Consider the following 21,727-nt stretch of genomic DNA (forward strand, 5'->3'; position numbering starts at 1 on the left):
CCTGTAGCAAAATCTGTTCGAAATGTTTTGTTCATAGATTCATGAAGCTAAATGTTTTTCTTTTTATTTATTAAAAAAAAAAAATCTTTCCTAGCTTAAGCTTTTTGTTGAATTCATAGGTATCTTTGACCCACCAAGAATGCACTTTCCAGCAAATTCCTTCAGAATTATAATTTTATTTTGTTCAACTTTGTTGTGTTTTGCTCCTGAAATAGCCAGCTCCAAAAAAGAAATACAGTGTCCTCTGTCCCTAGTCCCTGAATTCAGAGGTAGCAGCATCTTCCACAGAGCTTCTGTTAATCTGTGAGCCTGTCCTTTCAGTGCCTTTGCTAGGACTCCACATCACCACATTTATCTGTGCTGCACAGCAATTATACTGATTTAGGCTGTGCGGTTTTACATTTCAGGTTTTCTGCCTGAAGGGTATATTTGAAGCAGATCTTTGTCTTCCAGGGAGAAATTAGTCTGCCTTTTGTTACTGTTCGTCCTCCTTTATGTCTCCCTGCTCTTATACTCCAGAGTAACTCACTGGGCTGGCTCAAACCTTCTGACACCCCTGGCCTTGGGTTACCTGCATTCTCCCCATGCTTTCTTGACACCCTTCAGAGCAAAAAGCCCTGCAGGACCTTAGTGAAGAAATGGAGCAGGCGTGGAGGGCTCCTGCCTCCCACTCTCCCACCTCCCTCCAAGCCCTTATTTATTCTTACTCAAAGGAAATTTTTCATGATCTAACAACCAACAGAAAATACGCAAGCGCTGGTGGTTGGTGCTTCCCTGCCCTGGCTACTTTGGCAACCTTGCTCTTGGCCCCTGAATGAAAGAAGGGGAGACCTCTTGGCCCTGGCGTTCCTAGCAATGCCATGCACAGCAGGAGACTGAGGGTGTCAAAGAAAGCAGGGAGGAGCTGGTCCCGTCTCCCTGTCCCCAACTGCAGGCTGCCTCACTTGGGTGCCACAGGAGGTTCTTAAGAGCCTCTGAGCTCGGCGAAGTGGCGGAGACCACATCAGCACCCGGCTCTCACCACGTGGCCCCCTCTGCCTGTCACTTCACAAGGCTTCTCACCCTCCCTTCGCAGCAGTGTGCAATTCTACTTTAAAGGGAAAAAAGTCGGTATCATCTTCTTCCAAGTGCACAGTCCTGATTTTTGCATGGGGATGCAAGGATGTGACCCGAAGATTACATAATTAGAAGGCATTTGTTATGCTTGCGTTTCAAATCAGTGATTAGCATGTGACAGTCCCATCCTGGGAAACATCAAGCCACCATTGCTCTCCTCTCTCTCTCCTTTCTTGCACTGTGCTAATTCCCAACTCTAGCAACCGCCAGTGCTGAAGGATCTTCAACTAGCCTGGGGTAAGTTTAAAATGTACTCGGCATGGGATGAAGAGTGGGATTATTGATACCATTTTTCATATTATTGGAAAAAGGCAGAGCCATAGCTATTTAATGTTGCATGTACAGCACCTAAAATGGTATTTAAAGTATTTTGCATCTTCAGTGCCCACAGTTATTTCCAGCTGATTTCTTCTAAGACTCTGTATGGAGATCTAGCTTCTTAGTGTGCTGGAGAATCTTGTGAGGCTGCATTTATAGTAAGGTCGCTAAAATACTGGGTTAAAAAGACCTTTTTTGCTCTTACCATTTAAGAGCTAAATTGAGTTATCACGCTGAATTGAAGTATTTGAATGACGAGTCAGCTGGAGACAAAGCGTGAGAGTGATGAGAGTAAAGCACTGATTTTTTTGCTCTCTTTAGAGGGGGTTGTTCTCTAAGTGTGATATTTAAAACAGCCAGCTATCTCAGCTGGCAGGATTGAGACAGTCACCAGGAAGATCCCAAGCATTTATTTAGAAAAAATGTGGACGTTTAACAACTGAAGCAGCGAAAGTGCATATGGATTCCCCTGCACTGTTACCCATGTCAAGATTTCAGAAGCAGAATGGGACAGAAAGCCAAACAAATAGTAACTGTTGTCCATCAAGGCTAAGCTGTAAATGCTTTACTGAACTTTGCCTGTTTGCATGCTAACGCTCAGGTATTTGGTTGTTCTTTTAAACAAGTGATCCTCTGCACAGTTGACTGTTTCTCCCAGTTATGCCATTCCATGTGGGGGGAGCACTGGAAAGGTGAGCATGGTCACACAAATGCAGTGCAGGCTGTGGGACCTCCCCCCCCCCCAGCTCCGAGAGGGAATCCCACCCCTGTGCTGCCTCAGTGGCACCGCGCTCCGGTCTTTCACCCTGTGCCTGGGGCATAGCTAAAGGCGGCAACCCACTGGGACCTCCCCGTCCATCCACACCTTCTCCCTTGGGCATCTCATGGGAAGTGGGTGCCGGCTCAGGCTCTGTTAACTTTCACACGGGGTGGGGGGGGGTGGGGTGGGGGGGCTGCCGTGCCAGCTGCTCCTGCAAAGCACCAGGGCAGTATTCTTTGCTGGACACCAGTGGCCAGAATCATGACAATCACTAATGACAGAGGTGGGACTCAGCTTTGGTTCTTGGGCTCGGCAGATTTGGCTGCTGGAGGGAAGACAGAGTCAAAAGGGGAAAATACTTCCTTTTGCCACAATGGAGGAAACCGGTAGCTTTAACATGCTGAAACTATTCTCTGGGCTTTGCTCTGGAGATGTCATTCTGGCTTGACGAGAGCTGCAGGAGGGTAAAGGAGTTTTAATGCTCAGCTCTGAAGAAACAAGCACATCTTTGCCATTTCTTGTCCCTAAAGCAGGGGGGCCATGGGCTTGGGCTGCAGGCCAAGACAGTCTGCTGATGGCTTCATGTGACTGGGTGTTGAGCCCCTGTCCAGTGGCAAGCTTGCAGAGGAACAATAACATCTCCTTGTTGGTGAGGAAACTACCCTGTGGTGGGCTGGCATATCAGGGAAACCTTGGATTTGCTGTGAGTGGAGGCCTGATGGTGGTTTAGGAAAGCAGCCTCCTGGAGGGCTTGCTCTCGCTGCTAATGTGCACATGCATGCATGTATGTGCCTACGGGAAGGGGTTAACGGTGTGGGGCTTGCTCAGTACTGAGAAAAAAAGGTGAAGGGGGGGATCCTCTTCCAGCTTTTACCTGCCTCAAGGGGGCTATAAAGCAGACGGAGTCCAGATTCTTCCCAGGGGTGCACAGTGAAAGGCAATGGGCACAAGCTGCAGCAAAGGGAAACCCCGACCAGACATAAGGAAAAATATTCTTCCCCAGGGTACTGGAGGGCCCAGAGAGGCTGCGAAGATTCCAGTATAGGAAATATTCAGACTTGAGCTGGACACAGCCCTGGGGAACCTGATCTAGTTTGGAGTTAGTCTTGATTTGAGCAGGAAGTTGGACTAGAGGCATACAAAGTTTCCTACTCATGTAGACTCTGCTGTGAGCTTAAGACTCGTTCGCTGCCAGGAGAGGCAGGATTTGACCAAGCAGCCCACATCGAGGGTCTTTGGGCCAAGTGTCAGTCCCATTTTCCAACCCCTTTTTGCACCCTTTAGGAACAAGCCAGACACTGTTCAGCCAACTCGGGCTGACTGAAACCCTTGTCTCTGGTAAGGACAGCTGCCCCACCCAGCAGTCAGGGGGAACAGAGGACAAGCACTCACTCCAAACCGTGGTGAGGTGCAGATTTTGTTTGTTTTAGCGATGAGGAAGGACTAAATGGTTTTGCTCCATATGTTCAGCAATTCAGAAGAACCAGGGACAGGCAGGCAATGTTACATACTGATGGAGTCCACCAGTGAGCCCCAAATGCTGGAAAGTATCCAAGGTAATGCAATTATTTAATGTAACAAAAAACCGAGGGGTGACTCAGGAAATTGCAGGCTGCAGCCAGAGGACACACAAAAGACCGTTACTCTGGTAAAACAGGGTCAACCAAGGTCAACCTACTTTGCAGTGCGGTCATATAGCAGGGCTCCTGGTGGTGCCTGGAGCAGGAGGGGATGGTGGCATTCCTGGTGTCCCAGTTTCAAAGCCTCACTCCTGAGCTCTGCAGAGGACAGAGACTGTGCTCAAACATTGTCCTTGTCTGCAAGAATGTGATGCGGAAGTTCCTCAGTTAAATCTCCATGCTGTACAGCTATTGTTTTGAGTTCCCTCTATAAGGAAAAATTACTTCTGATACCAGGAACCGACAGCGTTTTTACAACCCAAGAGATAAGACAAAATGCTAAAGGGCTACCTTCCAGCCCTATGTAGCCCTGAGTTGAAAGTGCATGAGAACAGAAGATAGGTAATGGGGCAAGGACATATCCTCATACGAGCCCTTCTTCTACAAGTATTACTTCTCTCTCATTAAAACCTCATGTAGGTTGTTTTCCTCCATATCAGAAAAACCTCTTTCATTGTACTGGACCCAAGCTGTTTCATGTCATCACTTGTAGCACAGCAGAGGGGGGAATGCTGTCCTGTAAGCTTCTCCTCTTGGGCACATCGCCCCTCATGATAACTGCAGGTTTCCTTGTGTTAGTGGAGGGTAGCCACAGATGCTCTTTGTGTTGCATCCTTCACTCTGAATCGCTGTCTGTGAGACTGATGGCATAGCTCCAGTGATGTGCTGGGCAAGGGGACCTGCCGAAGTGGAACCTAGACAAAGACACAAGCATTTTGAGGTCTCAGATGCCTGGGAGGAGCTGGACTAGGAGTGGAAGTAGAGAGCACTTGGTGGAACTGAATTATGCTTTAGTTCTGGCTTTTCCTCACCTTGAATGCCTGCCATTGCAACCCATTTATACATGGTTTACCTCATGCATTACAGTCCCCTGACTCCCCCATTTAAAGCTGTGCAGCAGTATGAGTTAGAGATTCTCATTTTTGCATGCTCCCACAATAAATGTTCTTCTTACCAGCAGGGTATGGTCACCCTGCCTTGCAAAGGCCAGGGGTATGAATGTCACATTGTCACTGTAGATTTAGGCATCCCCACAATAATTCAGCAAGTGGATAGTAAAATTATAAAATCTTTAAGACAAGCTATGCAGTTAGTGTATTTAATGGTATATTAATATAACTAATTCCATACTAATTGATGTTTGTTAATTCTTATTATTAAAAATTATATAGTTATATTGCTATAACTGGCATGGTAAAACATTAATAATATAAAAGCAGAATGGGTAGAAAAAATATGTACATGATTTTGTTTAAAAGAAAAAATTTAATGAATTTCCAGCAAAAAAGCCGTTTTCATCGTTTTCAGTGAAAATGTTTACCACAGAGGAGGCTTATGTTTCTTTCATCTCTGTTTTGCCTTTCCTTTTTGTTCCTTGTCTCCCAACATTGCAAAAACAATTCTGAATTTTTAAACCAGTTCTCAGTGTTAAACAAGCTGGTCCCAGTTCAACGGCCCAATAGCAAAAGCCTCAGGAATTTGCTATGGCATTGACTAGTCTGAACTGGGAGCAAAGTTTAACAACTTTGCTACTAAACAAGCTGCTCCTGAAGTTGAAGTTAAAAGGCTGTTTCGCTCAGAGACCCAAACTTAAGTACCTTCTCCTCAAAACTACTAGAGGGAGGTTTAACTACTGTAAAAAGGACTGCATATTTACGTGTTTCAGAAGCAAATAGCATTCTTGCCATTCTTTGGAATACCTATCAGAAAAAGAAATCTCTTTTTTTTTTTTTTTTCTGCTGAAAAGGGCTGGAACACACAGCAGAGGAGGAGAGGCTGAGGGAATTGGCTTTGTTCAACTTGGGAAAGGGAAGGCTAGGGGAGGTCCTACAGCGATCTGCAACTACCTAACGGGGGTTATAGACCAGACGGTCAGGCTCTTCTCACAGACACAATGAAAGGATAAATTGCCGTGAGCATAAGCTGCAACAAGGGAAACCTTGACTGGCCCTAAGAAAAAAATTCTTCCCCGTGGGAGCAGTGCAGCCCTGGGACAGACCCAGAAAGATTGAGAAGGCTCCAGCCTGGGAGATACTCAGACCTTGACTAGATGTGTCCCTGAGCAATCCGATCCAGCTTTGGGGTTAGCCCTGCTTTGAGTTAGATAACTCCAGAGATCTCTGCCCATCTAAACTCTGCCATAAGCTTAAGAGTCTTCAGAACAAAAAAATAACTTTTATACAATCAGCTGACAGAAAACAGATTTAATAAACTATTACATTTATCTCAGTGTAACCAGGTGTCCAGCTAGAAGCTTTCCCAGCCTGTTTGTACAAAGCCCACATCCAAAGCCCCCCTGCCTTTGCTCAGGTTTTCCATGTGCATCACAAGAGGATCCTCTGTCCTGAGAAGACAGCGGATCTTCTTAGGAGATCTCATATCAGCTCTCTTACAAAGAAGTTTATCCTTTCATCAATCCTTAATCTCAAGAAGATGCTAAACCCCAAGCCCCTCCAGCACTGTGCTGGAAGCCTTTCAGTCCACATCATACCCCCAGCAAGAAGCCGGCTGGCTATGCTGATGGCTGTGCCCCCCCCAGCCTGACTACAGGAGGCATCCCTTGCCACAGCTCACAAATGCTGGCCATCGCCCCCGCCTCAGGGGCCCTGAGGGTGCCACCACCCTCCTCCCTTGCGAGTTCCACACTGGACAGCTATCAGGTTGAAAGTGTGCAGCCCCCCAAGCTACACTGCTGACTGCACCAGAAGCCGCTGCTTCTGCAGCGATTTCCTAAAGCCACCCAGCGCCTGTGCATCTTTTGCACCTCTCCCATCTATTTAATGCTATGTGCCTGCTTCCCTGAAAACATCACCCCAGGCTTCTCCAAACCACCACAGCCCTCCTGGCACAGCTGTGTCAGCAGAGCTCTGCCGTAGTTACACTGGCCCCTCCAATCCCATTAGCAAAGCTAGTGATAACTCACTTCAGCTTTGGGCATATCTATGTCAAACAGGAATGGAAGTGGAAGGTTATTCTAGACTCCTAAATCACATCTAGTTTCCTTGTAAGGGGCAGCAAAAGCAGACTTGAATTAAACCCTGGGCAGAGGAAGTGTGGATATGGGGCAGTGCCCGTGCTGAAAAGAGAAGTGTGAGCTGCTGCAATCCTTTTGTCTGGGGCTCTGCCTGCGTCATTAATCAGGCATTGTCTTAAGACTGTTCCCAAGGTCCTAACCCCATTACCGGACTGATGAGATGCTTTACCAAGGGAGTGACTTAGGCACAGCATCACGCTCTGTTGGCCCTGGTTTCCAGAGATGCTGCAGCTCGACACGTCGAGGTGCCTTGCAGCACTCCTGTGCCTCCAAAAGTCAGGGAGACAACTGACGGAGAAAGCGGACATGGAAGCACAAGTGTCTCCAAAAGTGCTAGCAGTATTGTGCAGCAGCGTTGTGAAGGCAGTTATCTCTCTGGCCCAAACACAAGTTTGGAGGATGTTTTGGGTGATTGGTTGCATAGCAGAAAGCTGCTTCTTCGATGCAGAGCACCCATGCAAGATGTTCATGTGCCATTCAAAATACATCTCATTTTGCTTCTGCGTTTGTACAAGAAGCATCTTGCTGAGCAAATAGTCTCTGTGGGATTACACAGTACCTCTTAATCACCTGTCCACGTAAGCACAAACGGCCTTGGGCTGGGAGGGAGGTGTTTGTACCAGCGCCCACTCTGCTTGTGGAGGCACTGTGAACCCAAACAGATCTTTAGGATGTCTCATTCCCTCTCAAATCCCTCCTCCTCCCTCTGTTTTCTGAACTTTGAGCATCTCCGCTCAATAAACCCTTTCTACATCTTTCTGCATTCAGGGTTCAGACCAGCTGACCCATCGCAGGGCTCACATGTGGGCAGCTCAAAGCCATGGGATGTTCCCAGTGACCAGCCAGAACCCTCCAGAGTGAGGACAGGAGTCCCAGCGAGGACACACATCCTATAGCAGCCATGGACTCAAACAAACAAGAAGGTAAAGCATCCTCTTATTTCACTTCTTGATAGTATGAAAGACAGTGAGGAAGAGACATGCTCTCATATGACCTGTCTGTTGGCAGCCACCAGCCAGCCCCGAGAGCACCTCTTAGCTACAGCAGCTGTGGGCAAACGTTCCCTTCTTTTAGTTTCATAGAAATATCTGGGGTTTGAAGTTTTTATCTCTTATTTTAGAAACACCTCCCTCTCCCCTCTGGAAAATAATCCTGTGGCATATGTAATGTCCAATGTGGGAAGTCACTTCCCCTCTCTTGCCTCGGACACACCTCTGCCTTGGGATGTACAGAGACTTCTGTCAAAAGTTACGTCTTACATGAGGGCACTGTGATGAGGATCTGCTTCTCTCCCCCACCATGCTTTGTTGCAAGGGGTTCTTGTTCATGTCAGTGCCACAACTCAGACTTCTGCACTCGTCCCAATCTTGCAAGCACCAAGATGTATCCAGACCACACTGCCTGCATGCAACCAGTCCTGCTACAGTCAGCAGCACTTCTAGAAAAATCTGCAAAGCTCTAGGGTTTCATGTCCAGGGTTTTAGTGATTATCGGCTTTAGATGCAGAGGAATGTGAGGCTGGTGGTACTTGCTTTCCACCCCAAACCCCTTGCAGCACTGCACTCTGCCTTTCCACCTCAGAGGTGACTGTGTCCATACACTGAGGAACTCTTGAAACTATGAGGAACAGGGCAGCAGCTTTAGAAGTGCCTGTAACTGTCAGCTCAGGAGAAAGCCTGGACCATCTCTTTCCCTCTTAAAAGATGCTTGGTGGTGCCAACATTCATTCATGGCATAGGTAACAGAAGAGTTAATTTCTCTATTATTATTATTATTCTCATTTAACTAAATTAGGTCTGTGTACCTAGGCCCCTGCACTACAGCAGGCCAAAAACGAAATTAACTCAGGGATTTTTTCCAATTAATTGGTATGCCCCCACGGGCTGCAGATGCTCACTGCAGAAATTGGGAGATAATCACAAAGCCCCTTGCTTCCCACAGTGCAACTGTGAGGAGCCTCCTCTGCTCTAGCTCTTAGCAGTGACTTTATAGAAATGATCTGGATTTTGACTGGGTACATGTAGAGAGTGCTTCTGCTCATGCTCATGGCAAAGGTGGGAGGTAAAATCACAGTAGCAGGGATCCTCTCCCCTCTTCTGGTCTTGCTCTGGAGCAGTTCCTCACTTTGAGCATATCCAAGGACATTACAGACTGATCCGTATCCAAACCCAAATGAAAGATCCCTACAGACTTCTGCAGGACTTGGGTCGAGCCCTCTATGTTATATATGAGATTGAAAAACACCCAAAGAAAATGTGAGGGGAGAGACCATGCCTCTTCCTTGCTGTGCTGCGCTTCTACCTGACACCTCTAGCCCTTCACAAAACTCAGCATTCAATATATCCACCACTTTGCAAAAACAGCATCTCCCTGTCCTCCCAACATCTTGTTTGTACTGTGCTATTACTTAAGAAACATGTCCTCTTGCTCTTTTTGGGTCAGTTGTCTTACCATCCCACAGTAAGAATCCAGCAGTAACATTTACATCAGAACAGGCATGTACCTCACTTTTCCTGATTCAGGAGGATCGCAGTACACACTGGCTGCCTTCTCAAGCCTCAACTCCAGGCATCATGGGAAAGCTTCATCATTCACTTCAGGCCAAAAGTCGGTTTCTAGTTTGTGGGGTTGCAGAGAAAATCCCCACCCCAAAAGACCCAGAAGGGCCAAACCTGAAAATGAAAACAACTTGTCATTTAAAAGATGAAACTTGGGACTTTGTGCGGGCTGGCTGATGAGTTTTGACCCCAAACAGCTGGCAGTTTGGGATCATGGTTACTTCTCCCAATCAACCTGCTGCCCATTGTTTTCCCCAGGAGAAACCACAGAGGATATTCTCCAGCGGGTCAGTGTCTGACCTTGTTACCCAACCCCACGGCTGCCAGACCAGCCAGCATGGGGAGAAAGTGGCACATGGGCCGAGAGGGGCAGACAGCCTCTCCTCCTCTGCAAGTCGCTGGGGAATTTGCTCAGGAATCAGGACAAGTCCTAGAGACCAGAACAGGGCCAATCCATAGGTGCCCTTGGTGGTAACCCATATTCCCCCTCAGGGGTACAGAAATCAGAACATAGCTGTGCCTTGTAAAGCTCTGACTTCCAGGCTTCAGCCTTCTAATTCGTACACTGGCTGACTGTGTAGAGTCCTCCCTGCACCGTTTTCAAGCCTCTGCAGGACTGAATTTCTGTGGTCTTGAAGGCCCAGGTGGATAAGGCACTGAGCATCTGCAGCCAGCATGGAAAGAGGGAGCTTGGCTGCCCCTAGAATTTGGCGTGGGGTCACTGGTCATGTTTGTGACTGACAGCAGAAATGGGTGAAGCAGATTCTTGGAGGCAAGAGAAAACCCACCTCACAAAGTGACATTGCCAAGGGGAGGGGAATCAGATGAGGAACTGGGTGGCATGGTGTCTTCTGGGAGTGAAGGCCAGCCAGGGAGCCTGACGTAGGGAATAACATGGGAACCAATGGCCATTGGACTGCAATTCCCTCAAAGTGCAATGGCAGTACAACCAGTGATAATTTCTGTTGGATAATTGAAGATTTCCACACAGAAGAGACAATGTTAGAAGAGGAATAATACATATAGACTTTTTGGTTTCAATCAAGAACCCATTGATGCCTAGAGGTAATGTCTTTGCAGTGTTCAAAACACTTCTGCAAAACAGATATAAGCTCCTCCCTGAGCTAAGTCTGTTTCAGAAATGTTAAGTCTAGCTCCACTGTACAAGATCAGGTGGGATCACAAGGCCACAAAAACCTAGAAATGATGAAACTGATGAAAAGATATATTTTCTTGGTGTTACAAAAGACATGATTGCTGCTTGGAATGCATTGTGACAAAATATAACCTAGGCCTTAAAATATACAGATCAGATCAGCCTTTTGTGGACATAATAGAAATATGTACAAATCTAGTAGAGAATAAAATTCACAGTTTCAGAAGAGAGATGGGTCAGTAACGCTTTAGGGGAAAAAACCCTATTACTTAAGGCTGGTACACAGAACTGAACTTCACAGGGAGCAATTTAGTCCTAATTGCACATACAAGCTTTCTCACCTCTTTGCATGGATCAGCTTTGGACAGACACAGGAGAGCAGATGAGGTGAATTTAATGTCTGATTTAGGTGAGCCATTCCTGGTTTATAATTGCAGTTTATTTTACAAACGATATGGTGTTCACACCTCCTAAAGTGAGACTTGAGTCCTTTAAAACTGATTTGTACCTCAAGAGGGACTTCAAACCCTCTGTTCCAGTTATTTATAGCAACCATAATAAGTCATTTTAATTGACTGAAGTTCTTTATTCCCACAGGAGAGACTGAAAGTGTGCCTGTGAGTACCCCCGCAACACAGATTTCCCAGGTAAAGATGAGCAAAATGCCCTAAATAACTCAAAGAGTTACTAATAGATAAACAGTAGTTAAAAAGCTAAATTAAGAGGAAGGAAAAATGTAGGCACTTACAAGGAACATGGCACTAAAATGTGCACACTGCATGAATAAATGTCATACCTATCACATCTTGGGCCTCATCTTAAAAGACACTTCACTAAAATTTCTCTGCTCACAACCAGTTGTGTTTAGACAGGTGATTTGTGAGCTCGGCTAATTAACCAGCTGGTATCATTAGCACAAATTAGAGAATGTCAATTCACTGGGCCGGAGGGAGATTTCATGGTTGAGCTCTGATGAGCTTTCACCAAACCCGATGAACTGTCCCAGGAGCAAGGATGTGTTGATTGACGTGGGGTGGGGGTGTCTTCCCCAGCAGGGGCCAAGTCTCTGGGTTATCCTGGCAACCTGTCACAGCTCCCTGGACCATGGGGTGCTCTTCTTGCCTGATAATCCAGAGCAGCTGGGCCAGCCAGAGCATTGAGTCTTGCTGCACATCTCTGGCTCCCCAGCCAGGAGCTTGGAAACCCTCTGTTTGAGCCCACATTGGTTCAAGGTGATCAGGACTTCCAGAGCTCTACGGCCGCTCTTTGAGTTGACATTCTTGCTGCAATCAGCCACCATGGATGCAACAAGATTGTCTATACCACAGCCCAGGGAGCATCCTTCCTGTAAGATGCAGTTTCAGTGTTTCCACAGTGATGTTTCCTATGTATTGCCAGTCTGCAGGAAACACAACAGAGTTTTGAGCGCTTTAAACCTTGGTCTGGTTCAATATGGAACTGCACTCCAAAAGAGAAACATATCCCTGAACTGGAAACCCTGACTATTTGAGACCTCCCTTGTCACCACTGCAACACTAATGCCCATAATTGCTTATAAGTGCACCATGGCAAAAGGAGAAGATACTGCTTTCCATTAACTAGTCAGTGCTTCTCTTGTCTCATCCTCTTTTCCCATGCAGACAGCTCTAAGCAGGAGCTGCGGCTGGATTGCTGAAGGGCCCAGCACAGTGGATCCAACACACATGGAAAGCTAGCACACTGTTGGGACAGTGTGCTGGGAACACCATGCACACGTGTTGCTTTCCAGAAAAAAACAGCTGAGATGTGGATACCCTAATGAATCCTTTAAATGAAAGTTACCAGCTGGCTGTCCCCTTCTGTTTCCGCGAGGCCCCTATGGACACTGCAGTTACCAAAAAAGACTGCACAGATGTGAAACAAGAGCCGATAAGTGCTTGCAGCCCCCCTGAGGTATCTCCATCCTTCTCTTCTGTCCTTACCCTGCTGCTCTGCCTTTATTCCTACCATCCTTGCCTAGGAATATAAATACTGGATATACTTCTAGGGCCAGGTTCTCTACCACTGTAAATCAGCACAGCTCTGCTGCTTTCCCACTATGAGGCATCGCAAGCCTTCCTAATGCTTAGCTGTAGAAGTGCTGTCCATAAACGTAGGAGTTAGTAGCTGTGCTAGAAATCAGTTGTTCCCTGGTAAAAGCATACATCATGCAGCTCAGAAAAATCAGATCCTGGCTTTGTGGGAAATGTTGGACTTTGTGCCAGATTAGTTTCAGGCAGCATCCTCAGGCAGCCCTTTTTTGGGTGATACTTCTTCAGATCAGCCATAAGAAGATGTGCAAAATGATGGACAGTAGATAAGCTGGGGGAAGTAAAACAGATAGTAATCCTTCATGGCCACAGAAGGTTCTGCTCTTTTCTAGGATATATACATGTAAAGAGAAGAATTATTCCTGTGCAGTATTTCTTCATCATGAGCCTATTTTCTAATGGTTTTGACAGGCTTCAGCTCAAGGTCCCTGAGAACAGGCCCTGTTCTAGCGCAAGGATCCTAGGCAGCTGCCAAGGGCAGCAGATGCAAATAGCCATCCCTCTGGAGACACAGAGCCCTGGACAGCCTGGCTAGTGCCAGGTGAGATATGTGGGGACACAGCTATTCATGGAAGGAAGGATTCCCTCTCATCCTCTCAGTGGCAGCCAGGGCAGTAAACTCAGCTCACCAAGGCTCTGCCCTCTGCTTTCCATCCCAGTCCTTCCATCCGTAAGCAATCCCTGTCTCCTGGCCACGACCATCTTCCCTCGGCTGCCTCAAAGTCTAAGCAAAGCTTTAGGATGCAGGGATGGTCACTACCTTCTGCAAACAGCTCAAATTGCTGGCACCCACGGAGGGAGGATGGGGAGGCTCTGAAGTTTTGCTGCCTCTGGTCCCCGAAGGAGCATCAGTCCTGTCCACCCTTTGGGGACAGTACAGCAAGTGAGACAAGTAGAGGCTCAGCGAAGGATATTTCACAGCTGTTATATATAAATAGCTCCACTGTTGCAAAGTCAAAACCAGGCCAAGAAATGCTCCTTGTACATCTTCCAATCTCATCCTTCTCCCCTCTAGCCACCATTACTTCTTCCATGTGGTCACAGTTCCGCCCTCCATGTTGGGAAACGCTTGCTCCCTTCTCCAGGTGGACTTCGACAAAGAGTCCATATTCTCATTGGGCTGCAGGACAAGCAAGAGTCACAAATGACTGCTTCTCAGTGTCCTACTAATCAGTCATGCAAACAGGGGAGGAGAATCCCTTCATTTCCCCATGGGAAGCCACCCATAGAGCACAGCGCAGTTACTTGGTCTCGCTAAAGATTTTACTTGCGTGGTTTTTCCACACAGAGCTGAAAAACATCAGGGCAGCAGGTAAAATGGGAGTCACAGCCCCCAAGAAAGACATAATCTGCTACAGATGTATGGCGCTGGATCCCTTACTGCATTGCTTTGTCAGGTTTGAGGGCCACACTCCAAAGGCAGGCGCAGGCTGAAATGTGTATCTTGTACTAAATTATTTAGATGCCTAAATGCTTTTTTTTGAACAGTTCTTGGACAGCTTCTAAAGACTCCCTGTGACCATGCAGATTCGTACACCCTCTAGGCATTAGTTCAACTTAAGTTGTTAAGGTGTGTTCCTTAACTCCCACAACTTAAATGTTAAGGTGTATATTTATTCTCATGAATAGGTGAGCCAGGGCAACACATTACAGTTAAACTGTTGCCAAGTTTCTGTGGTAGTATAAAATCTATAGGTTTTGGTATGTGTTGCACTTTAGAAACTTTAGAAACACTGAATTGTCTTGACTTTCCAGCGTTTCACAAACCTGTGAAATGTCTCTGGTCCTGTAGGCATGATCATTTGGGCAAGACATAAGCATGAGCTGATGCTTCAACTGCTTCCATTTGTTGTAACAGCCCATGGGATTTAAAGGATGGTTTTCTACAGCTTGTCATTAGAAATGAGAAATTAACATCCACAGCTCAAGTGCTACACTGCGCTTGGCATGAGTTCAAAGATAACATGTTGTTCCTGTACCACTCCACTCAATTTTGGATCAAACTTGCATCCAATGCCACAAGGCTGTTTCCAGAAAGGAATAGAAAATGCTCTGAGCACTGACGGCAGCAGAGGAGGGAGTTCACAGGGTTTCAGCACTTCATGTCCAGCCATACAAGCCCTGGCAGATGTGGCTGATCAGTGTTGCTGGCTGCTTTCATCCATCAAGTGGCAATAAAGAGAAATGCGAGTGTAAGATGCATTTTGGTGTCTGAAATAGCCACTGCAAGCTGCATGGGGCTGAGGAAGGATGTACTGGGCAGGATAGACCCAAGTTGGGGTCTGGAGCACTGGGAAGGATACACAAAGAAACCAAGTTAGCACTGTGACTGCAAGAGCAGAGATCAGTCAACAATAAGCACCAAAATAACAAGTGACCGTCTGCTCTTAGATGCAGAGAATATTTTAGTCCAGCCTCTAGTCCTAATCTTTCCTTTGGCTGCCTGAACTCTGCTTTCACAGAGCGCTTCAGTGCACATGGACACCAAAGTCTCTACAGCGGTCCCTTTTTGCTAACTTTTGCTGATGCCTAGCAGTTTTTGACTCTGAAACCTCTAGATCAGCAATAACTCCCATCCCTGTGCCCTTCACAAAGGATCTGTCTAATTTACCCCCTTTCTGGAAGCATCTAAGGATGACATGGCCAGGCTTGTGGGCAGAAACATTTCCTTTTGGGCTTCTTCTCCCCAGGCACTGTTATCTCCAGGGCCAGCTTCCGGACTGCTCCACTGCTAGCAAGACTTGAGGCTGTGACATCTCAATCCTAAAGCAGATCTCTAAAATGGATAGCATAGGATAGAATAGAATAGCATACTTAAGTTGGAAGGGACTGATCTGATGAATCACCCCTTTTCACTTGGAGGAAAGTGTGCAATGCCTAGCCCTGATGCAGGCTAGCAGGAAGACTCTGCCTTGGCAATGCCAGCTCAGTGTGGAAGTGTGGCAAGCACCTGTGAGCAGAGATGGGAATATTAACATCTTGCACAGTTGCAGTACTTTATATCCCCCCACTTCTCCAGGCAGGTACGTTAGGATGTCTGATGATGCTAACACCATCTGGCTCACTCCCCTAGGCTAAGATAGCAGAAGCAGTATGGTCATTGCCTCCCCTAGCAGCCATGGCCCCAAGCAGCCCCTCTAACCCTTCAGGCTACACTCACAGGTCACAGGGTGACAATTCCTGTGACACTCCTGTGACACAGGAAGGTGTCCACTGTGGCCGGGAAGGGTGGGCGAAGGGGTTGAACGAAGGGGTCTGGAGATCCAGCTGGCCTGGGGAGTCAGGGTTGACTGCCTGAGGAGGCAAGACGTCCTCAGCCTCCTGCTCCCCTCTGCCCTGTCCCAGCTCCTGTCAGTCCCGTTCCTCCCACCCAGGCAGCTCTGGGAATGTGTGTCCAGCCAGACCAGACTGGGGACTGTGGGGTGAGCACTGGGGTAGGCGTGGGGATGTCAGGCAGACGTCCTCTGTAAAGACACTGCTAGTCTTGATCAGAGGAGGATGGTGCATGCCATTGCCCCGAGGTATCGGAAGCCATCTCTGCTCCATTTACAGGACTCAAGCGCCTGAGTTCCCCGGGGTGGCTGTCCTCTTACCATCAGTGCTCCAGTTTTGGACTCAGTTTATAACCAGATGTTAGGCCGAATTTCTGTTGTAAAGGTAAAAACCACTGGTACCGAAGTGCCTTGGGCCGCGACCTCGCCGTGGGCTTTGTGCAGGCAGAACGAGTGCCTTGCTCACAGCAGTGGGGGCAGAGCCCAGGGTTGCCAGCCCCGGCTGCCCCCAAAGAGGGTGTCCCCGCTTAGCCCTCCGCCAGCCGCCTACCTCCCCTCACTGCCCACCTCCACGCCTGCCTTGTCTGCTCGCTATGCCGGCCTGGCTCACCCCGGCCTGTCTCCTGCTTCGCCCGGCTGTCAACCGGCTGCCTCCAGCTTAGGTTGTGAGCTCTTCCAGCAGTGCTAGGGCCTCTAGGGACAGAAAACAGGGAGAGTGGGCACAGTGTCACTGAATACCAGGAGAAAACCTCCCGCCCCCTCCCCATCATGAGTTAAAGAGCTGCCTCCTTCCCTGGAAAGGGCCCGCTGACCAAGGATAGAGCTTCTCCACAGCCCTTGGAGAGCCAGGAGGTGTTAGACCTGTCTGGAGATTGCACCAGCCCCACAAGCACGTGGGGGAGGAGGACTTGCTCAAAAATGGACATGTTCTTGATTGCTCAGCTGCTTTGGGGACTGATAATCCGGCTGCTGTTATTGCAAACCTTCTTGGCATGTTTCAGGCTGTCCTCTCCTTCTACAGACTGACAGGCTGCAAACTGCCAGGGAGCCTGGAAAAACTCTTTAAGTCTAAAAAGGGGCACATTGACTGCCCAAGACAAACACCTCCTACCGTGTAATGAGGCTGCAGCAGGGGCCGAACCTCCCCCCGTGTCTCCCAGCCATGACAGGAGGAGGAGAAAGAGGACAGCACCTTACAGGATGGGTTATACCCAGCCTTCATGCCACTCTGAACCATGGGTGACCCTCGGGGACACAGCCACCTGCATCTGGGAGGAGGGACTGAACCCACCATGTTTGTGGTTCCTCTAGTTGCAGGCATTAGCCTCTGAGTTGAAGGCGGGTTTCACAGAAGCGATGCAGGAGCTGTCGCGAATCCAGCATGGCGAGTATGCACTGGAGGAGAAGGTCAAGAGCTGCCGCTGTGCCATGGAAGAGAAAGTGGCTGAGATGAAGAACTCCCTCAACACATTCAAGGTAGGAGTGTGACCTGCAGGGGGGCTGCGTACCTGCCACATTAGCTCAGGTGGCACAGGGCAGCATTCCCCTGCCTCCATCAATCCCTCCTGCTTGCAAAGAAAATGAGCTGGCAATCGTTTCCGATGTATCTGGTGCACTTCCTTTGGCTTTGTGTCTACGACTGCCCCGTCTGCTCCAACCCAAATGTAACCCATGCTCTGGCCTGTTTAGCCTTCCTGATGGGCCATGAGACAGTGCTGCGAGCTACCCCGGGCAGAAGCAACCCTTGCTCTGGGTTGCACATGCCATGGGTACATGGCCTGTTCACAGGCTGCCGCTGGGCCACAGTGCCATACCTCTCCCTGGGTCAGGTCTCTTGCATTTCCTGCAGGAACCAAAACCACTGGGGAGCAGGGAATTAACACAAAACCCTAAAGCCTTTTGAAGTTGCATTCCCACACGGCTGGGAGGAAGTGCTGCTTGGTTTGATCTGGCCCAAGAGGATAAAGACAAAGGACTGGAGAGAGAGCCTAGCAAGAAGGCTTGATGTACACTTTAAACCAGCCAGTGTCTCCATGCAGAAACTGGATGACTGCCTGTGAGGAGGCAGGCAGAGGAACTGTTTTATTATTTTTATGGTAAATTTTCCCCATGGGGTTTTGCTGAGTCAATTATACCTTGTGAAGTTAAAGAGGGCTGCTTACTGGAAAAGCCTGTTACTGACCCTGTGACAGGGAAAGATGAATAGCACTGGGCAAAAGGAGCCCTGTGGTCCCAGTCAAGCAAGGGAGACAAGAAGTGTAAGGGCACATGGCAGAGGTCTCAAAGCAACCAGAGGCAGGGTTATCCAGGACATTGTTATGGGGCAAAAAAGCGGTTTAAAATCCAGATACAAGGAATTATGCAAGCAACAGGAGGGGCAAAGGCTGCTCTCCCTCTGCCTCATGCCCATGTTGACTGTCCAAATGTTGAGCTCCCAGTGAAGCCACCTCCTTGTTTGGGGAAAATCCCTCTCCTTTGATTTACAAGAAACTCTTGAGTCTCTCTCCTCCATCCTGCTGCTCACATTGATGAAACCTGCAGGAACTTCATGCATCGGAGAGCTCTACATCTGAGTAAGGCTTGGTTGAAACTGCCTGAGGGAGGACGTGCTGACAGGGAGGTTACAGAGGGCCTCATTTCCTTAGGAAACTAGGCTAAAAAGGCAGCTCCAAGGCCTGACCGGCAAAAGCTTATACATGTATGAGTGATCACACTGGGATCTGAACCAAGTGCAACATGTGAATACACATGCTGGAGAACTGCAGAGGGAAATGTGCTTCCTCAGGCCAACCTCCTAATGCCATTAAAGGCAGGAGTCCTCCCAGTGCTTTCAACTGGTGGTCGATGAAGCCCGATGTCTCCATCTCCCACCAGTGCCTTAACCATGTGAAATCACGCTGGCTTGGGTGAGTTGCCTGTAGTTGAATTAAGGATTTGCCACAGTGTGCATGGCATGTATTACAGACACTGGACTTGCAAAGGAAGAGTGTCTAATCACAGAGCCACTCTCCACAGCACCCTGAAGCATCTCTAGTGCACACCAGCCAGCATTCAAAGCTGTGCCATGTAAGGCTGATGGGCACCCTCGGAATGCTGTGCTTTTGCCTGTTTCTCAGGAGGAGCTCAGCGATGCAAAGTCAATGATTGAAGAAATCAGTGCCAAGCAGGAGGAAATGCAACAGAAAATTGAACAGCTGCAGCAAGAGAAGCGGCGGGAATCACGGAAAGTGAAAGCTAAGTAAGGGCCCAAACTTGAGGGCTCTGGAAGTGCTAATTAGCAGTGGTGTTCGTTTTGTTCATTTCCTTATAGCTTAATTTCTTAAATCTTTTCCTGGCTGATTATTACTGGAAGCTCTAGACTTCAGTTCACCCCAGGCTTTTAGGCACGTACCCCACAGAGCAAACACAGCAGAAAACCACCAGCACCTCACTGGGATTCCAACAGCAAAATAGCCCCAGCACCTCTCAGGGAAACCAGGGCTTGCTGAAACACACAGACCTGCTAGAGACATGTTGGGGCAGGAATATTGTTGAAAGTCAGGAGCCTTCACCATTACAAGCTATTGCTAAGCCACCCCCATGCAGACAACAGCACTACAGTTTCCCCTTCCAAGTGTGCAGAACTCAGCGGTCTCTGATGGTGCAGTCATGCTCTGCTTTCCTGTCACCAGCCTTTTCTTCTCTGAGCAGGTCATGCAGGAGCATGTTTGCACACTGCTGGGTCACACTGTTGCTGTGTTGAAGCAGACGGCTCATCCACCTTGGCCCTGATTAGCCTCCTGAAAACAGAGTTTTGATGATGAGCATACAGCTGCCTTGATGCAAACACTTTGCAAATCTAGGCTAGCCCCTTAGCTAATTAAGCCATTTAATTAGATGAAATATGTTCTGCAAAAGAACATATCTGAAATAACCTTCTCCTATAGCCAGTGGAAGTTACTTACAGAACATTGTTCATGAACTGCATCAAAGGCAACTCCATCAAAGCCAACCCCTTTCCTGGTCTCTGCTGGAGTTGTCCTACTTCTGACTCTGTGCTTGTACTTACACTGGTGTCTGCCACAACTGTAGTGTAGGAGCTTCACCTGTAGCATTCATACTTTCCAACTGTCTCATTCTTTGTATTTGTACAGAAGAGCACAGAAGGATGATCATGGGTCACAGACAGTGCCTACACCTCTTCAGGGCAGCCCATTTCGATCCATTAACCTCCCAGAACCTGTACTCATCAATGAAGATTTTACAAGTCTTTTACACAACGTGACTTATGAAAAAGGTAGGAAATAGAGTAGGCAAATGCAGTGCCTTCCTCAGGAAAAAAATCCAGAAAAAGGTCACTAGGGTAAGAGGACACCAAGTTTTCCTCAGGTGCCAGCAGCACAAAAAGAGAACAGGGGTGCTCCTGGGTTTTTGCATGCACTTTGGCACAGTGTCTCAGGATAGCGACCTTGGTGCTGGCCTGGATTCAGGAGATGCTGCTCTGTGAACAATGTCCCAAAAGCCATTGCTTGCCTCCTCCAAGGAAAGGGAAGCAGGCTGGATCTTCTCCCCTGCAATGCTAGTGGCACAGACACAGAGCCAAGTAAGAGCCCCTGATAAAAATACTACAACCTGTGGATTTGTTTCCCTGTAAGGGAGCAGGGCACAGAAAGGAGGATCACAGGGACTGGGCTGACAGAGAACACCTGGTGCCATTAAGGGGCTATACCAGTGGTTGATTTGACAAGGGGTCATGGGAGCTCGTACATACACACACTAGGCTACTGGTGTCACTGCTCCTGGCATATACACACTGCTAGGTGAATCACTGCCCCTTGTTAGCTGCGGAAGCTGCTAACCCATGGTGTTAGGGTTACACCTTGACCAGGAAAACAGTGTCAACTGCCAAATACTTGTCTTTGCTTCCAGCCTTCACAAGGTGATGGACCAGAGCCTTTTTTAACTTTGGGGGTCTATCACTCTCTTGCTGTTCAGATAGGAAGACACTAAAAACATATACATTTAAAGTGTCAACAAAGGCAGAGATTGGATGAAAACCACATGCTGTTTTCTACTGTGTTCTGCTCAGAATCTGGCCCCCCTCTGCCCTACTCTGAGGTGGTATGTTAGCCCTCTCCCTCACACCCCTCTTGCACATCCACCTCTCTCACCCACTTCTCCCACTGCCCCTTTCTTTCCAGTCATCTCACTCCTCTACTCTTCAGTAAGCTCTTTTCTACCCAGAATGGCAGCCGTGTCTCTGTCAGGCCTCCATCCTCTTGTTCTGCCTGCTGGGTGCCTTCTACCCAACATGCACCTACTAAGCAAGGACGAACCAAGACTGTGCACATTCCTCTGCAGTCATACAGCACCAAGCACAACAGGGACCCCCACATTAGTGTGCCTGCAGGTGCTACTGAAACAAAGACCACAACAAGGGCCACAACAGTAAAGATCCTCCTTAGTGGAGGATCTAATGGGGGTGTTTCCATAGCAAAAATGTGAAAGACTGGAGGATCTAACCATACTGACTGGGCTTGGCAGGAGGAAGACTGCTCTACAGCTGTCCTTCTCTTGTAAAGTTTCCCTTTGTTCTTCAACAGTGTCTGACACCAGGATCATGCCAATGGGAGAAGGAAGCGTGAAAGTTGTAGCAGGTCCAGGTAGGAAAATATTGAACTGTCAAAAAACAGTAGGACACTGATTCAGAGTGCTTGCTTTGCTGCACTGAAGAAATGCTTTCAGGGAACGCATTTCACAAGAATGTCTTTCACTTTGCTGTGTAC

At 48.0% G+C, this 21,727-nt stretch overlaps 1 protein-coding gene across 1 annotated transcript in view; it reads left to right on the forward strand.

The window, feature by feature from the left end:
- The first annotated feature begins 5 nt into the window (after positions 1-5).
- Positions 6-21,727, forward strand: part of ARHGEF33 (Rho guanine nucleotide exchange factor 33) — a 34,079-nt gene continuing 12,357 nt past the window's right edge. Inside the window, exons 1-7 of the mRNA XM_069805273.1 lie at positions 6-1,353; positions 7,676-7,830; positions 11,219-11,268; positions 17,274-17,438; positions 19,079-19,200; positions 20,096-20,238; positions 21,545-21,604. Of these exons, the coding sequence (XP_069661374.1) occupies positions 7,809-7,830; positions 11,219-11,268; positions 17,274-17,438; positions 19,079-19,200; positions 20,096-20,238; positions 21,545-21,604 (562 nt within the window). The 5' untranslated portion in view covers positions 6-1,353; positions 7,676-7,808. The remainder of the gene's footprint in view (positions 1,354-7,675; positions 7,831-11,218; positions 11,269-17,273; positions 17,439-19,078; positions 19,201-20,095; positions 20,239-21,544; positions 21,605-21,727) is intronic.

The sequence above is a fragment of the Haliaeetus albicilla genome, chromosome 17, assembly GCF_947461875.1.
Source record: "Haliaeetus albicilla chromosome 17, bHalAlb1.1, whole genome shotgun sequence".
NCBI lineage: Eukaryota > Metazoa > Chordata > Aves > Accipitriformes > Accipitridae > Haliaeetus > Haliaeetus albicilla.